Source organism: Fragaria vesca, linkage group LG1 (assembly GCF_000184155.1).
Source record: "Fragaria vesca subsp. vesca linkage group LG1, FraVesHawaii_1.0, whole genome shotgun sequence".
In the NCBI taxonomy this organism is placed as follows: domain Eukaryota; kingdom Viridiplantae; phylum Streptophyta; class Magnoliopsida; order Rosales; family Rosaceae; genus Fragaria; species Fragaria vesca.
Window position 1 is genome coordinate 533,641 of NC_020491.1, and position 19,381 is coordinate 553,021.

At 41.6% G+C, this 19,381-nt stretch overlaps 4 protein-coding genes across 5 annotated transcripts; 2 read left to right on the forward strand and 2 right to left on the reverse strand.

Annotated features, from left to right (window-relative positions):
• Window positions 1-2,238: 2,238 nt before the first annotated feature.
• Window positions 2,239-5,070, forward strand: LOC101302776 (dnaJ homolog subfamily C GRV2-like). Its single transcript, XM_004287047.1, has 4 exons — window positions 2,239-2,603; window positions 2,994-3,095; window positions 3,177-3,241; window positions 3,350-5,070. The coding sequence occupies exons 1-4, from the start codon at window positions 2,409-2,411 to the stop codon at window positions 3,363-3,365; spliced, it is 378 nt and encodes a 125-aa protein (XP_004287095.1). The 5' UTR covers window positions 2,239-2,408; the 3' UTR covers window positions 3,366-5,070.
• Window positions 5,071-11,634: 6,564 nt separating this feature from the next.
• Window positions 11,635-12,988, reverse strand: LOC101303058. The gene is made up of 2 exons (XM_004287048.1): window positions 12,393-12,988; window positions 11,635-12,304 (listed from the first exon to the last, which is right to left on the reverse strand). The coding sequence occupies exons 1-2, from the start codon at window positions 12,963-12,965 to the stop codon at window positions 12,272-12,274; spliced, it is 606 nt and encodes a 201-aa protein (XP_004287096.1). The 5' UTR covers window positions 12,966-12,988; the 3' UTR covers window positions 11,635-12,271.
• A 39-nt stretch (window positions 12,989-13,027) lies between these two features.
• Window positions 13,028-15,175, reverse strand: LOC101303354. Its single transcript, XM_004287049.1, has 3 exons — window positions 14,565-15,175; window positions 14,070-14,141; window positions 13,028-13,404 (listed from the first exon to the last, which is right to left on the reverse strand). Exons 1-3 carry the CDS (start codon window positions 15,144-15,146, stop codon window positions 13,402-13,404), a joined length of 657 nt encoding a protein of 218 aa, XP_004287097.1. The 5' UTR covers window positions 15,147-15,175; the 3' UTR covers window positions 13,028-13,401.
• A 1,525-nt stretch (window positions 15,176-16,700) lies between these two features.
• LOC101303637 (zinc finger protein 132-like) lies at window positions 16,701-19,381 on the forward strand. Of its 2 annotated transcripts, XM_004287050.1 has the most exons (7): window positions 16,701-16,882; window positions 17,044-17,169; window positions 17,410-17,577; window positions 17,936-18,224; window positions 18,408-18,643; window positions 18,741-18,884; window positions 19,022-19,381. In XM_004287050.1, the coding sequence occupies exons 1-7, from the start codon at window positions 16,754-16,756 to the stop codon at window positions 19,193-19,195; spliced, it is 1,266 nt and encodes a 421-aa protein (XP_004287098.1). In that variant the 5' UTR covers window positions 16,701-16,753; the 3' UTR covers window positions 19,196-19,381. The 2 variants fall into 2 exon arrangements, with proteins under 2 accessions (XP_004287098.1, XP_004287099.1); XM_004287051.1 differs by lacking the exon at window positions 17,410-17,577.

Below are 19,381 nucleotides of genomic sequence, written 5' to 3' on the forward strand. Positions count from 1 at the left end.
TGAGTTTGAGGCTTAGGTTTTCGGCTTTTGGCAGTTTATATACAAACATGTTTCTTCTTCATCACACGGTTGGATTTACGTTTCCTAATAACAATTGGATCAGAGGTCCTAATTATTATTGGATTTGGATTGGAATCCAGCAGATAGTTGGGCTCGAACGAAAACTCGGCCCAGTTGCTTTATAACTATTCCCCGTCCTTTTTTCTTAAATTAATACATAACGACCGGCTCTACTCTGTATATCATGAAGAGTCATGGCCTAAGTTTACAGATAGGTCTAGCTGCAGTTCGGTTGCCAACCCTTTTCATCTCAACTGATGTCGACCTAAAGGTAGATAGTATACGAAAACTAGATCGAAGCGGCCAAAATTTTCATTTCATCTTCACAATTCCTCAACATCAAAACAATCTACTTTATTCCTCAATTACTAAACGTAGGCAAACCAAAAGCCACAAAGCCATTATGAATTTCCAACCCACAATCATACAAATCGAATTAAAAATGAAACTCCCACATAATCACACTGAGGTGTACCAGTGCTTGGTCTCTTACTAGGCTTTATGCATTTTTCAGGCCTTTATTGCGAAGAAATAACCCCTTTTTCTGCATATGTAAAAATAGAATAGTGTTAGTCCTCTAACTTATTCTGCCAGTTGAAATTAAAATCATTATTAAGGAAAAAAAAAACTATGCTCGTGACAATCAGACAATTTTCTTTTTTCGACGCTAGATAATACATTCTTGAACTCAAATGTTTCATAATTTTAAGAAATTAAAAATAACAATCTCTCACAATCCAAGTATCTAAGCTAGGTAAAGCTAGGATCGGTTTGTGTTTTTACCCGGCTTGGCCTTTATTACTTTATTCACAACTTTATTCACACAACAAAATTTCTTGCTCATGTGAAATCAACTTTTCTTGCTCATTACATGATAATACGCTCTTCACACCTTTATTGCATTTGTTGTATTTGATTGTTCCATGATATGACTTTTACTTATACATAGTCACTCATAAGTCAGTTAAAATAAAATGAATTGTGTAGAGCTAATATATGTATATGAGATGTTGGAGGCAATTAAAAATTATTCACTGCATTTATGATTAGAGACTTATCACCATATTTGTCTTTCAGCATATTCCTTTGGACCTTGATGTTTCGTTTATGATTAGAGACTTATCACCATATTCATCCTTCAGCATATTCCTTTGGACCTTGATGTTTCGTTTAAATCAAATTTGCAGGTTACCAAGACAATTAGTACGTACTAGGGATGAGAATGAGTAACCATTTATTTATGATGTACTAGGAAATCAATGCAATTGCTCATTTGCTCTTGCTTATATGTGATGTTGATCATTTCTATTAAAAAAAAAAAGTGATGTTGAAAGTAATTACATGTAAAAGTAACTTATAACAACTATCTCTCTCATACTTGGGACCAAGCCCCAAAAAACACCCTAGTCTGACTACAACAAATCTAGCCAACATATACCTAAGGCTATGATCGTTTCGCGGAATCAAGGCATAAGGCCATGTTTGTTTGGATGCAGTAGGAAATAAACTGGAAAAGAAAATGGCGGGACGTGGATACACTTCTGCTTTACCGACCAAAAATCGTCGACAGAAGTCAGTCAATACTACATTTCGTCGTCTTTTCTTTTGTAAACCAAGCTGCCTCAAGCCCAAATATAACAGCCCAACCAAGCTTTTTTCTAGGGTTTTGCTTGCAGACAACTCCTAGATGAGGTCGCCTCCAGGTGAGCGAAAAAGCTTCATCTTCCGATTCTCGACTTCGGCACAGTCAAAGTGCGTGATGATAGGACTCAGATCCTCTCCTCGTAATTGTCTGCTAATATTGCCTCAAAAATGAATCTGGACCATACAATCGTAATGGATGGCCAGGATTTCTCTAGAATTTTACAGGGGACCTCAAGAATTTTACCACCTGCCACGTCATGGACGAGTGTGACCGTAAAATGTTAATAGGGTAAAACGACTCCCAAATTCAATTCCTCTCTCTCAATTTATCATCGGCCGCGACGAGAGCTCCATAGGATTCGGGGCAATCGGCTGGGGGTAGTTGCGGAATTTCCAGTGCTTCATCTCCGGCGCCGGAATGCCAAGTGGGTAAGTTGGACTCCTCTTGCTAGTTACTTTACTGTTCAATTGGTACTGGTAAACTTGGTAGCAGTAGAAGATATGCAGTGACTAATAATTGGATACAGTTAGTCTTTGCTCAATGGATACATAGCTCCTAAGATTGCCAAGTTAGTGATTGGAGCTATAGAGCAAATGGGGACGTGTGTTTCTTTGCTATTACGTTGATATGATACATAGGGAGAGCTGGTAGTTCTAGTTATTGCGTGGATTGAACACCCTTTTCCGAATTCAGCTGACGGATCATGTTAGTTTTTGTAAGAAATTCGAAACAGCAAAGAGCAGAAATTGTATGTAGATATATGTTCGGGCAGGTATACCTTTCGTCTCTAAATTGTATGCAGAAATTGTTTGGACTTGGGGAGCATGGTGATGCTGTATCTCGTCAACTGATTCTTACAAAAGTTTCAGTGGCTGAAAGACGGCCAGAGGACTATGAAGTAAGCTGATGAACTTACTAAAACATATATCATTGGCTTGTTGTCTTATGCATGCATCATAGATTACACATTGATCAGGAATCTCGGAATTGGATCATGTTTTGTGATTGTTGCTGTTGTTGTTAACCACCCGAACTACAGCTAGCACCCCACAACCCTAAAGAATTATGTCCTTTTTCCCTTTACCAAAAACTGATGGATTTTCTTTGAATGTTGTTATTTAAATTTTTTTGTTCTCGATGCATGTTAGATGTGTAATGAATATATCAAAGGAAAAGAGTAAAGTTCAATTCTTTCTTAAATCCCCTTGTGGTTTTACTTGTACATAAATCTGAGTGATATTTTGTGGATTTTTTTCAAATGTTGAGAATAGTCACTATATGTTTGCAGGCTGTTATGGTTCGACCCTTATCTGCAGTAAATGCCCTTGTTCGGTTTACTGGGGAGCCCCAGATGTTTGCAATTGAGTTCAATGATGGATGCCCCATCCATGTGAGCACTTGTTACACTTTAACTTTTAATTTTTGGTTTCTTTCAGGGACATGCTTCTGATGTTTGTGATGTATCTTGTAGGTATATATACAAGCACCTCTGGTGATAGCTTACTTGGGGCAGTTCGTGATTTGTTGCAAACAGAAGTAGGTAGATGTGTTCTCTTGTGGGTATTGAAAAAGTTTACCCAGCACGTTTTGCCATAACTTTCCACTTTATGCTGTTTGGCTGACATCTGGTTATAACTTGTGCAGGGTCAATATGCTGTGACTGTGTTACCAAGACTGACGATGCCTGGCCATCGCATTGTTCCACCTTGGGGCAGAGTTAATTTACAATTTGAAATTCAACGGCCTATTGCAGATATGGAGATCGCATCCATGCATTTGAAGCACTTAGCAGCAGCTGCCAAAGATGCAGTTGCTGAAGGTGGTTCCGTTCCGGGATCAATGCGATGAATAAGAGAGTTCAATGCATGTATACCGTATAATGGTGTCCCTCCTAACATAGAAGTACCTGAGGTGACGTTGATGGCTTTAATAACAATGCTTCGGCTACGCCAAATCTTCCTCCAGAGTCCCCTCCTTTGCCACCCCCTTCTCCTAAAGCAGCTGCAACAGTCATGGGATTTATTGCTTGCTTACGTAGATTATTAGCTTCAAGAACTGCTGCTTCACATGTCATGTCTTGCTTACTCCGAGATGGTTCAGAGGGTGTAGCTGCTGAAGCTGCATTGCAGTTCTTATTGGTGGTGGCCCTGGGGATACAAATATATTGACAGATTCTAAAGGTGAGCAGCATGCCACAATCATGCACACAAAGTCAGTGTTGTTTGCTCAACAAGGTTACGCCATTATACTTGCCAATAGACTGAACCCTGTGTCTGTATCACCACTATTATCAATGGCTGTTGTTGAGGTTCTTGAGGCAAAAATATGTGATCCACATGGTGAGACAACACAATACCCAGTGTATGTTGAACTATTACACCAAGTAGCTGGTTTGAAGCGTCGTCTGTTTGCGTTGTTTGGACATCCTACTGAGAGTGTTCGGAAAACAGTGGCTGTGATTATGCGTACAATTGCTGAAGAAGATGCAATTGTAGCAGAGTCCATGTGTGATGCTGCATTGTGTGATGGTGCTTTCTTGAGGCATTTATTGCATGCATTTTTCCTTCCAGCTGGTAAGCGACGTGAGGTTAGTCGACAGCTTGTTGCTCTTTGGGCAGATTCTTATCAACCCGCTCTAGATTTATTGTCTTAGAGTTTTGCCTCCTGGACTTGTTGCTTATTTGCACACAAAATCTGATGGAGTTCTATCAGAAGATTCTAATCAAGAAGTTTCCTTGACCAGTAGAAGACAGAGACGCTTACTTCAACAGAGGTGAGGTTGTACCGAAGTATGAGCAACGTCCCAGGCCTTGCCTTCTGCAAAAAATTATGACGTGAATGACCCCATGACACAAACAAGTAGTGATGTCTCAAAAGTGTCCAATAACTATCAAAGATCTGCAATGGATCCAAATTCTGGACAGGCTTCGACCATTCAATTTTCTGGTGCTCAGACTGGTGAAAACTTGACTGGGGAAGTATCTTCTACTGGGGATCTACAAAGCAATTATACATCTTCTCTGGCTTCAGCTGATGCTCAGTCAACAGGTGGTCATGCTTCATTGGCAGGAAATACTGCAATCTCAACAGATTCTCAGCAAATATCCAATCTCACAGAATTCGGGTCTCCCTTCCCCTGCTCAGGTTGTTGTAGAAAACACTCCTGTGGGATCTGGCAGGCTTCTGCGTAATTGGCCTGAATTCTGGCGAGCATTAGCCTTGATCATAATTGTGCAGATTTGATCTAGAATCAGCGTACCAAGCAAGAGTTAAGGGAGGCCTTGCAGGCTGAGTTTGGCTCACACTGTATTTTTATTTTTATATGCTCAGCATTTTAGTATTTTTAGTGAGCAACTGCTTTTGAATTTACTGGAAAGCCTTCCACATTCACAATCTTTTTTCACTTTTGAAAAAATATGAAGTTCCTTTTAGTAAATCAACACCACCATATACAGTTTGATTGCTGCTACTGCCTTCAAGGAATGGATGTGTTTTTGACAAGGAAGGAGCACAGGTTGGTCCTGTTGAAAAGGATGCCATAAGAAGATTTTGGTTCAAGAAGGCAATTGCTGGGATGCTAGACCGGAAGAGACCACATGATATTCGTGTTCGAGTTCCTGTTGTAACGCCAGCTCAGGTCAGTTATAACAAGCGTGGAACTTAAATCTCATCTACTATGTATTTCATTTTTCATTTGCTGTGGTTTTTCTCTGCATTGTGAGAATTTTGCCAGTGTCTTGACGGAAGATTTGAGTTCTAGATCAGTTTGATTGAAAGAACCTTAAGTGTTACCGGCATATGCTATCTAATTTCGGGTGAATTGATTCCTTTTTTCTTGGAGATTACATAAGATACTTGAAAAATAATACAGAACAATCAGACGAGGGAAATAACATTATCATTGACTGAAACATGAACAATACAAATACAGAATATAAATACAGAAAACAGTTTCCAGGATGCACGATAGGTTATGATCATCAGCAATGCACCAAACAAATTACAGCACAAAGCAACCATCAGTTCGAGGACAAGCATAAGTGGATGGGCTGGTATAGAATTCGAAGATACGAGTAGGCATGAACTGGAGAGTCAAACAATTCTTAGTGTCCTTGTCGATTTTGGTGATATCAACTTCAAACTGAAATGGAATGACAACACCCCGCGTCTTATGACTCCCAATTTCATCTTCATATTCAGGTGCTAGTTCCCCCCGGAGAGTCATTTCAGGGGAAACAAGGCAGGCTTTCTGGCCTCCTATATGGACGATGTACCATATGTTTGCAAATTCAAATTCCTCAGGCAACATTGGCAGCTTCAAATCAGCAATTCGAGTGATAGACTCTTGATTTTCATCCAAGCACATAATATAAACTACTAGATACCAACGATCATTCGTGTAACCAAACATTATCTTCCTGTTATTGTTATGGTCACCAGGGAGGTCCAGGACCAGAGCTCTGTTAACAAAAGGAAAAGGGCCGCGTTCGCACATGGAACGGACTAACCTCCATTCTCTGTCTGGGTGAGCTACATCGAAGCAATATACAGGAAATCTACCCTGAGACACAAACATCTTGGTGCCAGTTATTGCATAAGACAAGGGGCAATTGCGCTGATACGGACCATCTCGTCGGAAGAATGGAGGCTGTGGCAGAGCAGACCAAGTCCCCATTTCGGGATCGAATACCTCAAATGCGGGATCCGAGACCCGCTCATACGAAAGTGCATACAGTTTGCCTCCCACCTCTATCATCACAGGAAAATACTTGGCTTGAAGCAATTGGGCATCCATCTTCTGGATTACAGAGCTGCTATCACCAGGAGGCTGCTTGTCGGGGTCAGTTTCGAAGACGTAAACATCTCTTTGCCAAGTATGGTTTGGATCGGACCAGAGGGGGGGCCTCTTGCCGCCGGCGAAAACCATTTGGGAGCCCACCACACCGCAACTTATAAAACCGGGGAGTTCGTCCCCGGTCTTATAAGCGACCTGCCGTAATTGCAAATTATCAACCGAATCCGACGACAACAGATCGGACAATTTGATGGAACGGACAACATAAGTGATCCGGTCTCCGTCTCTAGCGTCGTGTTCTTCGTCGAAACAAATGTACAGTGTCTTGTTATCCTCCGACTCATTTAGCTTCAACTTCTTACTCCTCTTCTTCTTCTTCTTCTTGTCCTTCTTCTTCTTCTTCTTCTTGTCAGACTTAAGCGGTGGTTGACGGCGGTGACCACCATCATCGGTGGCTTTGTTGGCTTTTAGGTTAAGAGTGTTTTTGGGAGACATGAACTCCAAACAGTTCAGTTTGCTTTCGGTGTTGTTGGGCCCGTTCTTTGTTTATTTATAGGGAGGAAGCCTTGTTTCCCTGTCTCGCTGGGTATTGGACTTTACTCCTTCTCTGGTTAGAAATAGGATCCACAACTGGGCCTAATCTGATCATGAGCCAGCCCAACTCCACTCCACAAGTCGTTTTGAGGCTATAATTAGATTCGACCTGGAATGGTATGAATCGGAGGGTGAAGCAATATTTTTTGTCCTTGTCCAGCTTAGTGTATCAACTTCAAACTGGAATGGTATGGCAACCCCCAATTTCTTATGAGACCCGAGCTCCAATTCGTATCCTCCTTCATCATCACAGGGGAGCTCCAATTCGGGGATAACAATGCAGGCTTTCCGACCTCCTATGTGGACAAATCACAGCTTGTTGCTTCACCCAATTCATAAGGCAACCGCGGCAGCTTCAAGTCACCGATCCTTGTGATAGACTCTTGTTTTTCTCACAATGACATGACATAAACTCCTAGACACCAACGATCGTGACTATAGGCGAACACTATCTTCTTGTCAGGCTGCGGCAGGTCCAGGACCAAAGACTTATCAGCAAATGGGAAAGGGTCGCCTTGACACATTGTAGGGACTAGTCTCCATTCTCTATCCGGGTGCAGGCATTGTATCCAAGTACATCGATGTGATCAACACTGTGTCAAGGTCAATCCGTGTGCAGGCATTATATGGATCAACTGCTACTTTGCCTTCGACCGCGATTGCCCTTATGGAGGATACAAAATGAGTGGATTTAAAAGAGACTGTGGTATGCAGGGCCTCCACAAGTACATGCATACTAAATCTGTGGTCACTCCAGAATCCTTTACCAAAGGAATGTTAATAGTCAGTAATTTCAGTGCAGAGTAAATTATTGTGTTGAAGTTCTTTGTTTATTTATGTGGGAAATGTCAAAAAGATTGTATTTGTTGTTGCGGTATACAAATCTCTATTTTATCGATCGACACCTGCAAAGGATCATTGTTAGATATGGAAATACCTGTATATATATCTGCCAGAGAGTAATTCACTTGGGACATTAATTTGTAGGCTTCTTGCAGTGTCATTTCATCAAAACATGTCACGGACAGAAACACATATTGCCGAATGAAATCAGAATCAATTATGGAAGGTGAAGTGATGTGTAAGACTTAATATCTACATCTAAGGAACACATATTAAGTGTAATAACTTGCCGGTTCTTCCTCTTCTCCATCTCCTCATGCATGCTCAGACCATTTGTATCTACAGTTTTGGCGATAGCAGTAGGTAATTTCAGTCCGGCAGCATCGGCCGAACCGCTAAGGTTCACTTGTTGAAATCACCTTGCTTGCAAGCTTGACTTGGAACAGGATATCAGACTTGGCTAATTGCGCCAATGCTCAGTATAGACAGCGAGATACAGATCTTTTAACATTACACGGCCAACTTTGAGCTACACTGGAAAGAGACATCATCGTTCCTCTAGATTTAGAGGCCCTGGATGTCGAATCTAATTATAGCCTCAAACTTTGAACCCTATGATTTTATTTATCACCTCCTTTATAACAGAAGATGTGGTAAAAAGAACTCACAAAGCACAACAATCAATATCACTAATACAACCATAGACTTCTTCAAGTCTGCATTATTTTTCTCCAACTATTACATTTAAACTTGGGTGCATGTACTTGTTTTTTCTATCTATGAAAAGAAAATTAAAGAGCCATACATATTGCTTGATGTAAGAAGGCACTTGCACTGCACACCAGATGGCATCAGGAGAACTGGTGACCCTCACTGTTGACTGCTTCTGCTAGTCCCTCTTCTTTAAGTCAGTCTGCTCCGTTTAGCTGATCAGGAATATGAATAAAATCAACCACTGTATACGAAAGCCTTCAAAGTTCCGATCAACCTCAAATAGGTCCACTGTTAAATATCTGTAAGATAGACAACCATATTGTGCATTAGATATAGCCTTAGATATACAAACTACCTGACAGCGCATAAGACTTGAAAAATCAGGCGAGGGAAATAACGTTATCATTGACTGAAACATGTATCCGTTAAGGAGCGCAAACAATACAAATACTGAATTTAAATACAGAAAAGAAAGAGAGAAAGAAAACAAAAAACAGTTTCCAGGATGCACGATAGTCAATCAACACATTATGATCATCAGCAATGCAACAAACTGGTTACAGCACAAAGCAACCATGAGCTCGAGGACTAGGAAAAGTGGATGGGTTGGTACAGAATTCGAAGATGCGAGTAGGCATGAACTGGAGAGTCAAACAATTCTTGGCGTCCTTGTCGATCTTGGTGATATCAACTTCAAATCGAAACGGAATGGCAACACCCCTTGTCTTATGACTCCCAACTTGATTAAATTTAGGTAATTGTTCCTCTGGGGGACACATTGAGGGGGCAACGAGGCAGGCTTTCTGACCTCCTATATGGAGGAGGAAACATCTCTTTGCAAATTTAAACTCCTCAGGCAACCTTGGCAGCTTCAAGTCAGCAATTTGTGTGAGAGATTCTCGATTTTTATCCAAAAACATAATATAAGCTCCTAGATTCCAACAACGAGTACCGCCATAGGCAAACATTAACTTCTTGTTATTGTTGTTGTCACCGGGGAGGTCCAGGACCAGAGCTCCGCTAACAAAAGGGAAAGGGCCGCGTTGGCACATGGAATGGACTAACCTCCATTCTCTGCGAGGGTGAGCTACGTCGAAGCAGAAGACAGGACATCTACTCTGAGACACAAACATCTTGGTGCCAGTAACTGCATAGGACAAGGTGCCACCGCGGTGATACTGACCATTTTGTTGGAAGAATGGAGGCTCCGGTAAAGCAGACCAAGTCCCTATTGTGGGATCGAAAACCTCGAAGGAGGGAGGATCAGATACCGTATCATACGAAAGTGCATACAGTTTGCCACCCAACTCCACCATCACGGGAACATGTTTGCCTTGAACCAATTTGGCATCCATCTTCTGAATCACAGAAGTATCACTAGGCTGCTTGTTGGGTCAGTTTCATAGACATAGACATCTCTATGCCAAACAGGGTTGGGGAGGCGTGCAGCGAAAAGGCGGGCGGCAGGTGTGACGCCGGCGGCGAAAACGATTTGGGAGCCCAACACACCGCAACCCACAAGAGAGGGGAGTTCTTCATCCCCATCCCCGGCGGCCTTGTAAGCTACCTGCTGTAATTGCAAACCATCAACCGAATCTGATGACAACAAATCGGACAATTTGATGGAACGAACAACGTAAGAGACGCGCCTTTCAGGGTGGTATTCGATGTGGCATATGTACAGAGACTTATTAGCCTCCGACTCTTTCAACTTCAACTTCTTACTTCTCTTCTTCTTCGCCTTACGCGGTGGTTCACGGCAGCGTCTAAGCCGGTGACCATCGTTGAGTGTGTTTTTGGGAGACATGGTTAGTTGGTTTAGCGCTCTCTCTTTAATTTGTGTATTTATACTTTTATAGGGAGGAACCCCAACCTCCCGATCTCGCTGGGTTTTGGATTTCCTCTTTGAAATAGGATTCATAAATGGGCCTTATCTGGTTACGAGGTCGAACTCATTATTCCTCATCTCACACCAAAATTATCGCACCCCGAGTTTGGGCTTGACAAATTTAAAATGAGCCATGTGATCCGGCACACAGATTGTTTTATTTATTTTGCCTTTTCCAATCTGTATATATTAAGCGAAACGGGGGGATTACTGTTCACGGAACAGTGTCTTCGCCCCTTAAGATGGAGCCACGTACAGCTACAATCGAAGGCCCAAAACCCACCACGTATATGTCAACTTTACGTTTGTTTTCCCTGGTTTCTCACTTCCAGCTTTCCACCATCTCTTTTTCTCTCGATTCTACCCGAACAACTCAAGAAAAGTTTGGGCTGTTGCAAAAGTTCCTCTCTCTGCAAAAGTTTTTCGTTCTGCAAAAGTTCTTCTCTCTGGAAAACTCACTCAGTTGGTGTGTTGGACTTTTGGGTTTTCTCCTTCATCTCTCTGCAAAAGTTCTTCTCCGGCCATATCCATATTTGGTTTTTGGTGTAGTCTCATTTTAGCTTTGGGATATAACCACGCACGTGCGAAGCGCGGGTGTCAAAGCTAGTATTTATTATTTTAAGACCCATGCCATGAATGATTCAAACGAGATATCTGATAATTTCCAACAAGCTGTTTTTTGAAAGGGTAGGAGCTTTCAAGATACCAAATGTTATAACAAAATGGGAAAATTGTCCAAACATTGTCTTACTTTTTAGAGAAGCAAAACTTTTAGAGAAACAAAACTTTGATATCTCATCTTCAGAAAACTTCAAAACAGTATCTCATGTTCTTACCTCGACTGAAGTTTGGTATCTAGAACCGTTAGCTCCGTTAAAAAAATTGATGACAACCATTTTTATTCTTAAAGTGACCAATTTACTCTGAGTTTTTATTTTTGTTATCATTTTATTATAATAAAAAAAAATTCGTCATACTGATACCTCATCTTTTCTTCATTATAAATTTTGGTACTTCATGGCTGCTTAAGATAGACAACCATATTGTGCATTAGATATACAAACTACCTGACAGCGCATAAGATACTTGAAAATTCAGGCGAGGGAAATAACGTTATCATTGACTGAAACATGTATCCGTTAAGGAGCACAAACAGTACCAATACTGAATAAAACAAACATATTACAGCACAAAGCAACCATCAGCTCGAGGACTAGGAAAAGTGGATGGGTTGGTACAGAATTCGAAGATACGAGTAGGCATGAACTGAAGAGTCAAACAATTCTTGGCGTCCTTGTCGATCTTGGTGATATCAACTTCAAATCGAAACGGAATGGCAACACCCTTGTCTTATGACTCCCAACCTGAGTATGATATTTAGGTACTCGTTCTTCTGGGAGATTCATTTCAGGGGCAACAAGGCAGGCTTTCTGACCTCCTATATGGAGGATGTACCCTCTTTTTGCAGATTCAAATTCCTCAGGCAACATTGGCAGCTTCAAATCAGCAATTCGAGTGATAGATTCATGATTTTCATCCAAGAACATAATATAAACTCCTAGATACCAACGACCAAAACCGTAGGCAAACATTATCTTCTTGTTATCGTCACCAGGCAGGTCCAGGACCAGAGCTCTGCCCTTAAAAGGAAAAGGGCCGCGTTGGCACATGGAACGGACTAACCTCCATTCTCTGTGAGGGTGAGCTACATCGAAGCAGCAGACAGGACCTGTTATCTGAGACATAAACATCTTGGTGCCAGTAACTGCATAAGACAAGGGGGAATGACGAATTCGCTCCAAGAATGGAGGCTGTGGCAGAGCAGACCAAGTCCCCATTTCGGGATCGAATACCTCAAATGAGGGAGGATCCGAGATCGGCTTATACGAAAGTGCATACAGTTTGCCTCCCACCTCCATCATCGTAGGAAGATACTTGGCTTGGAGCAATTTGGCATCCATCTTCCGGATTACACTAGGAGGCTGCTTGTCGGGCTCAGTTTCGAAGACATACACATCTCTATGCCAAGTAGGGTTTGGATGGGAAACGAAGATGGGTTTTATGCCGCCGGCGAAAACAATTTGGGAGCCCAACACACCGCAACCCACAAAACCGGGGAGTTCATCATCTCCGGCCTTATAACCGACCTGCCGTAATTGCAAATGATCAACCGAATCCGACGACAACAAATCGGACAGTTTGATGGAACGGACAACATAAGAAACCCGATCTCCAGGGTGGCGTTCGATGTGACATATGTACAGTGATTTATTGGCCTCCGACTCCTTCAGCTTCAACTTCAACTTCTTACTTCTCTTCTTCTTCTTCTTCTTCTTCTTGTCAGACTTACGCGGCGGTGATTCACGGCAGCGTCGAAGCCGGTGACCACCATCGCTGGCTTTGTTGAGTGTGGTTTTGGGAGACATGGAACACCAAACTGTTTCCTTTCGGTGTTGTTGGCCCCTTTTCTTGTCAATTTATAGGGAGGAAGCCTTATCTCCCTGGGTATTGGACTCTACTCCTTCTCTGGTTCGAAATAGGATCCATAACTGGGCCTAATCTGATGATGAGCGGGCCAACTGAGGTAGCCCATGTTTACATCACATTGACATACATGTTCAGCTAGCTATCCTTCATTTTCAATAACCAAAAAAAAGGTAAAACAATTTCAACCATACAAAATGAAGTTTGATTTATATACAATGATTGTTGAATACATGATGAATTTGTTTCAATGATCATTTTATGGTCCTAAAGCTATAGATTGCACAACCAATCACTTCACCAGTATAGTACATGCTCACTCTCTAAAAGTTGTTAAAACTCTAATTCAGCTTTTAACACCTCTTGATTTCAACCTCTTCACTGCGAGAAGTAAAAAAACCATGCGTTAGTCATCACAATGTACACAGACTGTTTCTTCAATGTAAAAAGAAAATGTCACGATTCAAGGACATATGGCAAACAATGTCGTACCGATAAAAATAGATAGCACACAGCTCAACTTTGTTAATGCTTGAAATCATATTCTGCTAAATAACATAACCTCCTTATAAGGTGCGATCTAAGGGTTGAATTGCTCATAGTCTATTTTTGTGATTTGCTCAAGATGCCAGATAACATACCATATAACAGAGTACTGCCCGTCTTCCTTATTTATTCTTTAATAAAGGGTCATCCTTGAGACCAGATGAATTGACACGTCACTACAGGGAACTGGTGCAATCCTAGCTCCCCTATGATGACAACTTACCCTATCCCGTAACGGGGTAAAACTATAACAAGAAACCTAAAGTCCGACCAGCCGTAGGACCATACTAAACTTGAGACTATTCACAGTTAAAGATGAGAAGTAAACTATCAATCATTCATGCTCAGGACTGACTACAGAAGAGAAAAGAGCTCACCCTATGGATGCAATAGACAGAGGAAAGGATATAGAGTAGAAATCAACATCTCATACGAAATCTACAAAGAATTTATTGAATTCCAAATTAACCACAAGAAAAGAAAGTAAAGACAATCCTCACCTCAGGGTAACAATCTTGACGAACAACTGTCTGATCGTTTGTATTCACATACACCTCACACGAAGCTCTTCCCTGATCAACAGTAATGACCACAGTTAGATAATATCAAAATGAAGAAGTAATAAACCACACCACAATCACAATCACAATCACAATCACATCACAAACCAACTCATCTCACCCTTACATTTCACATACATTAGATGTCAACTTATCAGTTCGTGCTTCTACTTGTTCTATTGTTTTTCGATAAACATCACACTTCCATAGCCACAGCTATACATTCATACATGAGAAACCATATCAACTAGTTTTACTTTTTCTCTTTCACCATTTCGTATTAGCTTAGAAAGACAATCGAATCACCAACTCGAATGCAGCTAAGCAAACAAATTATAGCACAACCAAAAGTTCACATATAACCAAAATGCTTCACAAACCAAAACAGTATCAAACCAAAAGCTTATTTATTAATTGAGCTATGAGCAGGTTTACCTTGATCGGAATTCTGAAGAAGAATAGCCCAACGGTTCCATCCACCACGGAATCAGTATCAAACGGAATCTCACCCCTAGCCAAATCCTCCAGCAAGTAAAACACGTCGTGAATCACCTCCAGCCCATCCACCACGAGCGTGGCGTTCACGTACGACGAGCCTCTCGCCCTCACGCGCCCGCCGTCGGAGCTCACAAACCCTAGCTCTCTCCCCCGGTACCCGATTTTGACCACCAGCGAGTCGTACTCCAGAGAGAAGAAGTCGCGGTTACGCACCTTGATGGTCAGCGAGAACGACGCGTCCAGAGTGAGCTTCGGCGACGAGTGCACTCCGACGTGGTTGAGCTGGATCCGGGCGAGGCTGAGGGCCGGGTCGGACGGGAAGAGGAAAAACACGGCGGCGGAGATGAAGAGGAACGCGGCGGTGGTGGAGACGCAGAGGCGGAAACGACGTCGTTCGAGGTAGTCGTCGCGATAAGGGCGGTAGTGAGTTAAAACGACGACGTGTTGTTGGGGTTGGCCCGAATCGGGGTTGGCCGGAATCGGCGCGTAGAATGCAGACTCGCCTTTCGAGCTCTTCATGTTTTTCTTGGCGAGTCGTTTAAACGATTTTGTCCAAAAGCTACGGCATTTTATACGTTTTTTAGAGTCTAAGGCGTGTGACGTGGCGATATTTTGGGTTGGTTCATAGAGGCCCAAAACACGAGTTCTAATTCAACTCTCTAAGGTAAAATAGTCTGAATTACCCCCATGAGTTATTTACGGATATGTGTTCCGAGTAGAGGTGGCAAACGGGCTGTTTAGCACGGGCACGACACGTTTAAAAGCGGCCCGGCACGGCTCAAGCCCGTTAACGGCCCGGCACAACCCGGCCCAAACATATTATTCTAATGGGTTGGGCTGGGCCCAGAAAAATGAGCCCATGGGCCCGGCCCGGCCCAAGCACGATAATATGAGGCCCACATCCCGGCCCGCTATAAAATATATATATTTTTTCCATTTTTAATATAAAGATAACATATTTATAAATAATAAACTTAGTTTTGAGTGTGGACAATATACTTATATACTAATAATTATTTATTTGAGTATGAATTTGCATTTCCTTAGACTCATAAGAAGTTTTTGCCTAAAAATTTATTAATTGTGAACAATAAACATTTATCACTTATTTCTTTAGTTTGTTAACAAAGAAAAAAATGATCAATAGATTGAGTGAATTAATTTTGGTTTGTAATCGTATCATGTATAATCACAACTTTTAATTATGGTGGTGACTACTATTTTCAATTTTTAACTATAGGACATTCACCTCGATCATTTTCAATTTTCGACACGAAACGGGCTTGACACGGCCCGTTCATGGGCTCGGGCCGGCCCGGCCCAAGCACGGCCCATCACGTTATGGGCTTGGGTCGTGGGTCAGGCTGGGCCTTACATTTGAGTAAATGGGCCGGCCCGAGCCCGAGCCCTTTAAGAAGTATCCCATTGTGGGCCGGCCCAAGCACGGCTCGAAACCTGATTAGATGGGCCTGCCAGTTTGCCACCTCTAGTTTCGAGTTCCGACATATCGAACGAGTATCGGATCGTATCCTGCTGTATTATGCCGTATTCGAGTACAAATTCTGAGGTATAGTTTGGTATTACTGTGACTTTAAAAAAAAAAATCTGATTATGCTATACAGCGAAAATAATTAGCTGTGAATTAAAATGATTTTGTGTTTGGTAAATATTAGTTTTAAAATTGCTACAAAATCAAAATATATTAATTTCTAGTGTTTTTACGACAGCTGCTTCTAAAATTAACCTTCAGGTTGTTTCTAAAAGCTGCTGCTAGTGACCTGTAAAAACTGTTTTTCTTTGATTTACTAAACACTATAAAATTTAAAAGTTAGGATAGAAACTGATTTTTTTTTTAAATAAAACTATACCAAACGGGGCCCGAATCCACAAAGCCGGAAATGACGGTAAATTGCCTGAAACGGCCCGATACGTCCGGATATGTATTTATAAATAATAAAATACGTGGGGGCAGTTTAGATTATACGTACTGGTGTTAGCATCGGTTGCGAAATCTGGGCCGTTGAGCTAGATCACCCGCCACGGATATAAAAGGCCTCCAAAAATCCCCAAATTCGAAACCCTAGCTTTTCACAGTGTTGCCCAGAAAATCTGAGTGTAGTGCGGCGATGGAGAAAGGCGAGGCGGAGGAGAAAAGGCCGATTTTCAGAGATATAAGGCGGTATTATTGCGAGTACTGCGGAATTTGTAGATCCAAGAAGACTCTGATTGCTTCTCATAAATTAGCTCAGCACAAGGTTTGGTTTTTTGGAGCTGATTAAAGTTTTGATTTTTATGAATTGGGTGTTTGATTTTGAAGGAGATAGGGTTTTGCGTCTAGATTAGATTTTGAAATTGAGTTGTTTCTGGATTTGGATCTGGGAATTGGGATTTAAAGTTGGGTTCTTTGTTTTTGTAGGATGAGATGGAATTGGCAAAGGGTGATGAAGTGGAGGTGGATAAGTCTAATACATGTGAAGAATGTGGTGCCAGTTTCAAGAAGCCTGCGTATCTGAAGCAACATATGTTAAGCCATTCCCTTGAGGTATTGTGTTGAATTTTGATTGTCTATATGGTTTCATGAGAATTGGGTGTTACTATCAGTTGGGTGTTACTCTTCTTGTGTGAAAGTTTTCGAGGAAAAGTATCGGATTGGCAGTGAAATCAGTGGCATCTTGTATGAGAGTCTGATGATTGATTTCGAAAGAGCTGAGATTATAGTAGTGTGTTTTGTTGTTGAAGTTTTAGTATGTTTTGCATTGATTGAAGATAAGAGTTTTTGCAGGAATCAGCTTGTTTAAGAACTATACCGTTTGGATCGCGTGAAGCATTGGATCCCACCAAAGAACTCCAAAATGCGAGAGGGTATGAACTTGAATGGACCAGTACCAGGGGGGAGACCTCCTGTGAAGCTCCGTCAAGTGATCCTCAATCACGCAGTGTTAGTATTAAGGTTTGAATGCTTGTTCATGTACTTAGTAAACTGTGGTTGTCTGTTTGTGATTTTCTTTTGTTTGTTGTACTTTTTTTTTCTGTATTTGTTGCAACAATTGAAGATGTAAATTTTGCAGGAATTAGAACTTCTGAAAAGTATTGTTTTGACGGCGTGAAGCATTGGATCCCAAACAAAGAACTCCAAAATGCAAGAGGGTTCAGCTTGAGTGGACTAGTACCAGGGGGGAGACCTCCTGTGAAGCTCCATCAAGTGACCCTCAATCACACTGTACAGCTCCAGATTTAAATGCTTTTTCATGCCAACGTTTAAGTTATGGTTTTTCGTTCATGAATTCACTTCAGCTCGTTCTTTACAGAGGCCATATGTTTGCACAATCGATGATTGTCGTTCTACTTATAGAAGAAAGGACCATTTGAACCGTCATCTTCTTCAGCACCAAGGAAAAATCTTTAAGTGTCCAATTGAGAACTGCAAGAGTGAATTTGCTTTTCAAGGTAACGTGAAGAGGCATGTTGTAGAATTTCACAGTGAGGATTGCCCTTCTACTGGCGTTGAAGGTCAGAAGCAGCATGTGTGCCAGGAACCTGGTTGTGGAAAGGTGTTCCAATTTGCTTCGAAGCTGCGGAAACATGAGGATTCTCATGGTAGGTGTTATTTCTGAATTCTATCTCTTTTAGGTTCCATTGTCTATGGAATCTCTTTTTGTCTGTGGTTGTTGAATATGGTAAGGTGACCTATATAATAAACTGATAGTCTCAAATGAGGAGTTGTGGTGTTGCTCAGAGTTTTTTTGTATGTTAATGCTAACGCTGTCTCTATTTCTGCAGTTAAGCTGGACTCAGTGGAGGCATTCTGCTCTGAACCGGATTGTATGAAATATTTTTCTAATAAGCAATGCCTTCAGGAGCATATTCAGTCCTGCCACACTCATATCGCTTGCGAGATATGTGGGAAGAAGGTGTGGAAAAAGAACATCAGAAGCCATCTCTCTACTCATGAAGAGGGAGCCTCTTCATTGGAAATTAAATGTGAATATGAGGGTTGTCTTCACACATTTACTAAAGTGAGTTGCTAAGAAGACTGTGAAACTATTTACACGTTGATATGCTTGATTTGACAAGCCTTGTTTGGTTTCTTATGTTTCGTTGTTATATTTGCAGAAATCAAATCTTCTCCGGCATGTGAAGGCTGTACACCTCCAACAGAAACCTTACGCGTGTAGCTTCTCAGGCTGTGGCAAGACATTCTCATACAAGCATGTCAGAGATAAGCACGAGAATTCTGGATGTCATGTATACGCCTATGTGAGTGCCATGTTCTTGGAGCATTCAATACCTCTTCTGCTGGATTCTACATATTTTTTATGGATAACACAGTTGCAGACAATCCCCCATTATGAATCTCATGTATGTCATCTGTTGGTTATTGCTTTGAATTGCAGGGGGATTTTGAAGAGGCTGATGAGCAATTCCGGTCAAGGCCAAGGGGTGGGTGTAAGAGGATATGTCCTACAGTGGAAATGCTTGTGCGTAAAAGGGTTACTCCACCAGATCAATTTGGCCCAGAGACAGAGTTCCTCTCCCAGTTATTCTCGCAAGAAGAAGATGAGCGCTGAGGCGTGCTCTAGTAGAGTTAATAACCATGGAAGTTGGGTATTTTGAATCTGCAAACTAGATATGTATAGCTGCCTTTTGTAATTATTTAGAGAGTGGATGACAGGACTTATCCTGGGTTCTGTAATCTTCTGAAAATCTGTGGTTGGTTCGGCCAATTCATAATACAAGCCAGCGAAGTTTTGACA

Excerpts from the sequence above, each read along its gene's own strand:
- LOC101303354 (XM_004287049.1), bottom strand. The coding sequence starts at position 15,146 with ATGAAGAGCTCGAAAGGCGAGTCTGCATTCTACGCGCCGATTCCGGCC. Across the intron at positions 14,142-14,564 it reads TCTTCAGAATTCCGATCAAG|GGAAGAGCTTCGTGTGAGGT; the intron begins GTAAACCTGCTC and ends ACTGTTGATCAG.
- LOC101303058 (XM_004287048.1), bottom strand. The coding sequence starts at position 12,965 with ATGTCTCCCAAAACCACACTCAACAAAGCCAGCGATGGTGGTCACCGG. Across the intron at positions 12,305-12,392 it reads CGGATCCTCCCTCATTTGAG|TTACTGGCACCAAGATGTTT; the intron begins GTATTCGATCCC and ends TGTCTTATGCAG.
- LOC101303637 (XM_004287050.1), top strand. The coding sequence starts at position 16,754 with ATGGAGAAAGGCGAGGCGGAGGAGAAAAGGCCGATTTTCAGAGATATA. Across the intron at positions 18,225-18,407 it reads GAAACATGAGGATTCTCATG|TTAAGCTGGACTCAGTGGAG; the intron begins GTAGGTGTTATT and ends CTATTTCTGCAG. Across the intron at positions 18,644-18,740 it reads GTCTTCACACATTTACTAAA|AAATCAAATCTTCTCCGGCA; the intron begins GTGAGTTGCTAA and ends TTATATTTGCAG.
- LOC101302776 (XM_004287047.1), top strand. The coding sequence starts at position 2,409 with ATGTTAGTTTTTGTAAGAAATTCGAAACAGCAAAGAGCAGAAATTGTA. Across the intron at positions 2,604-2,993 it reads GACGGCCAGAGGACTATGAA|GCTGTTATGGTTCGACCCTT; the intron begins GTAAGCTGATGA and ends ATATGTTTGCAG. Across the intron at positions 3,096-3,176 it reads ATGATGGATGCCCCATCCAT|GTATATATACAAGCACCTCT; the intron begins GTGAGCACTTGT and ends TGTATCTTGTAG.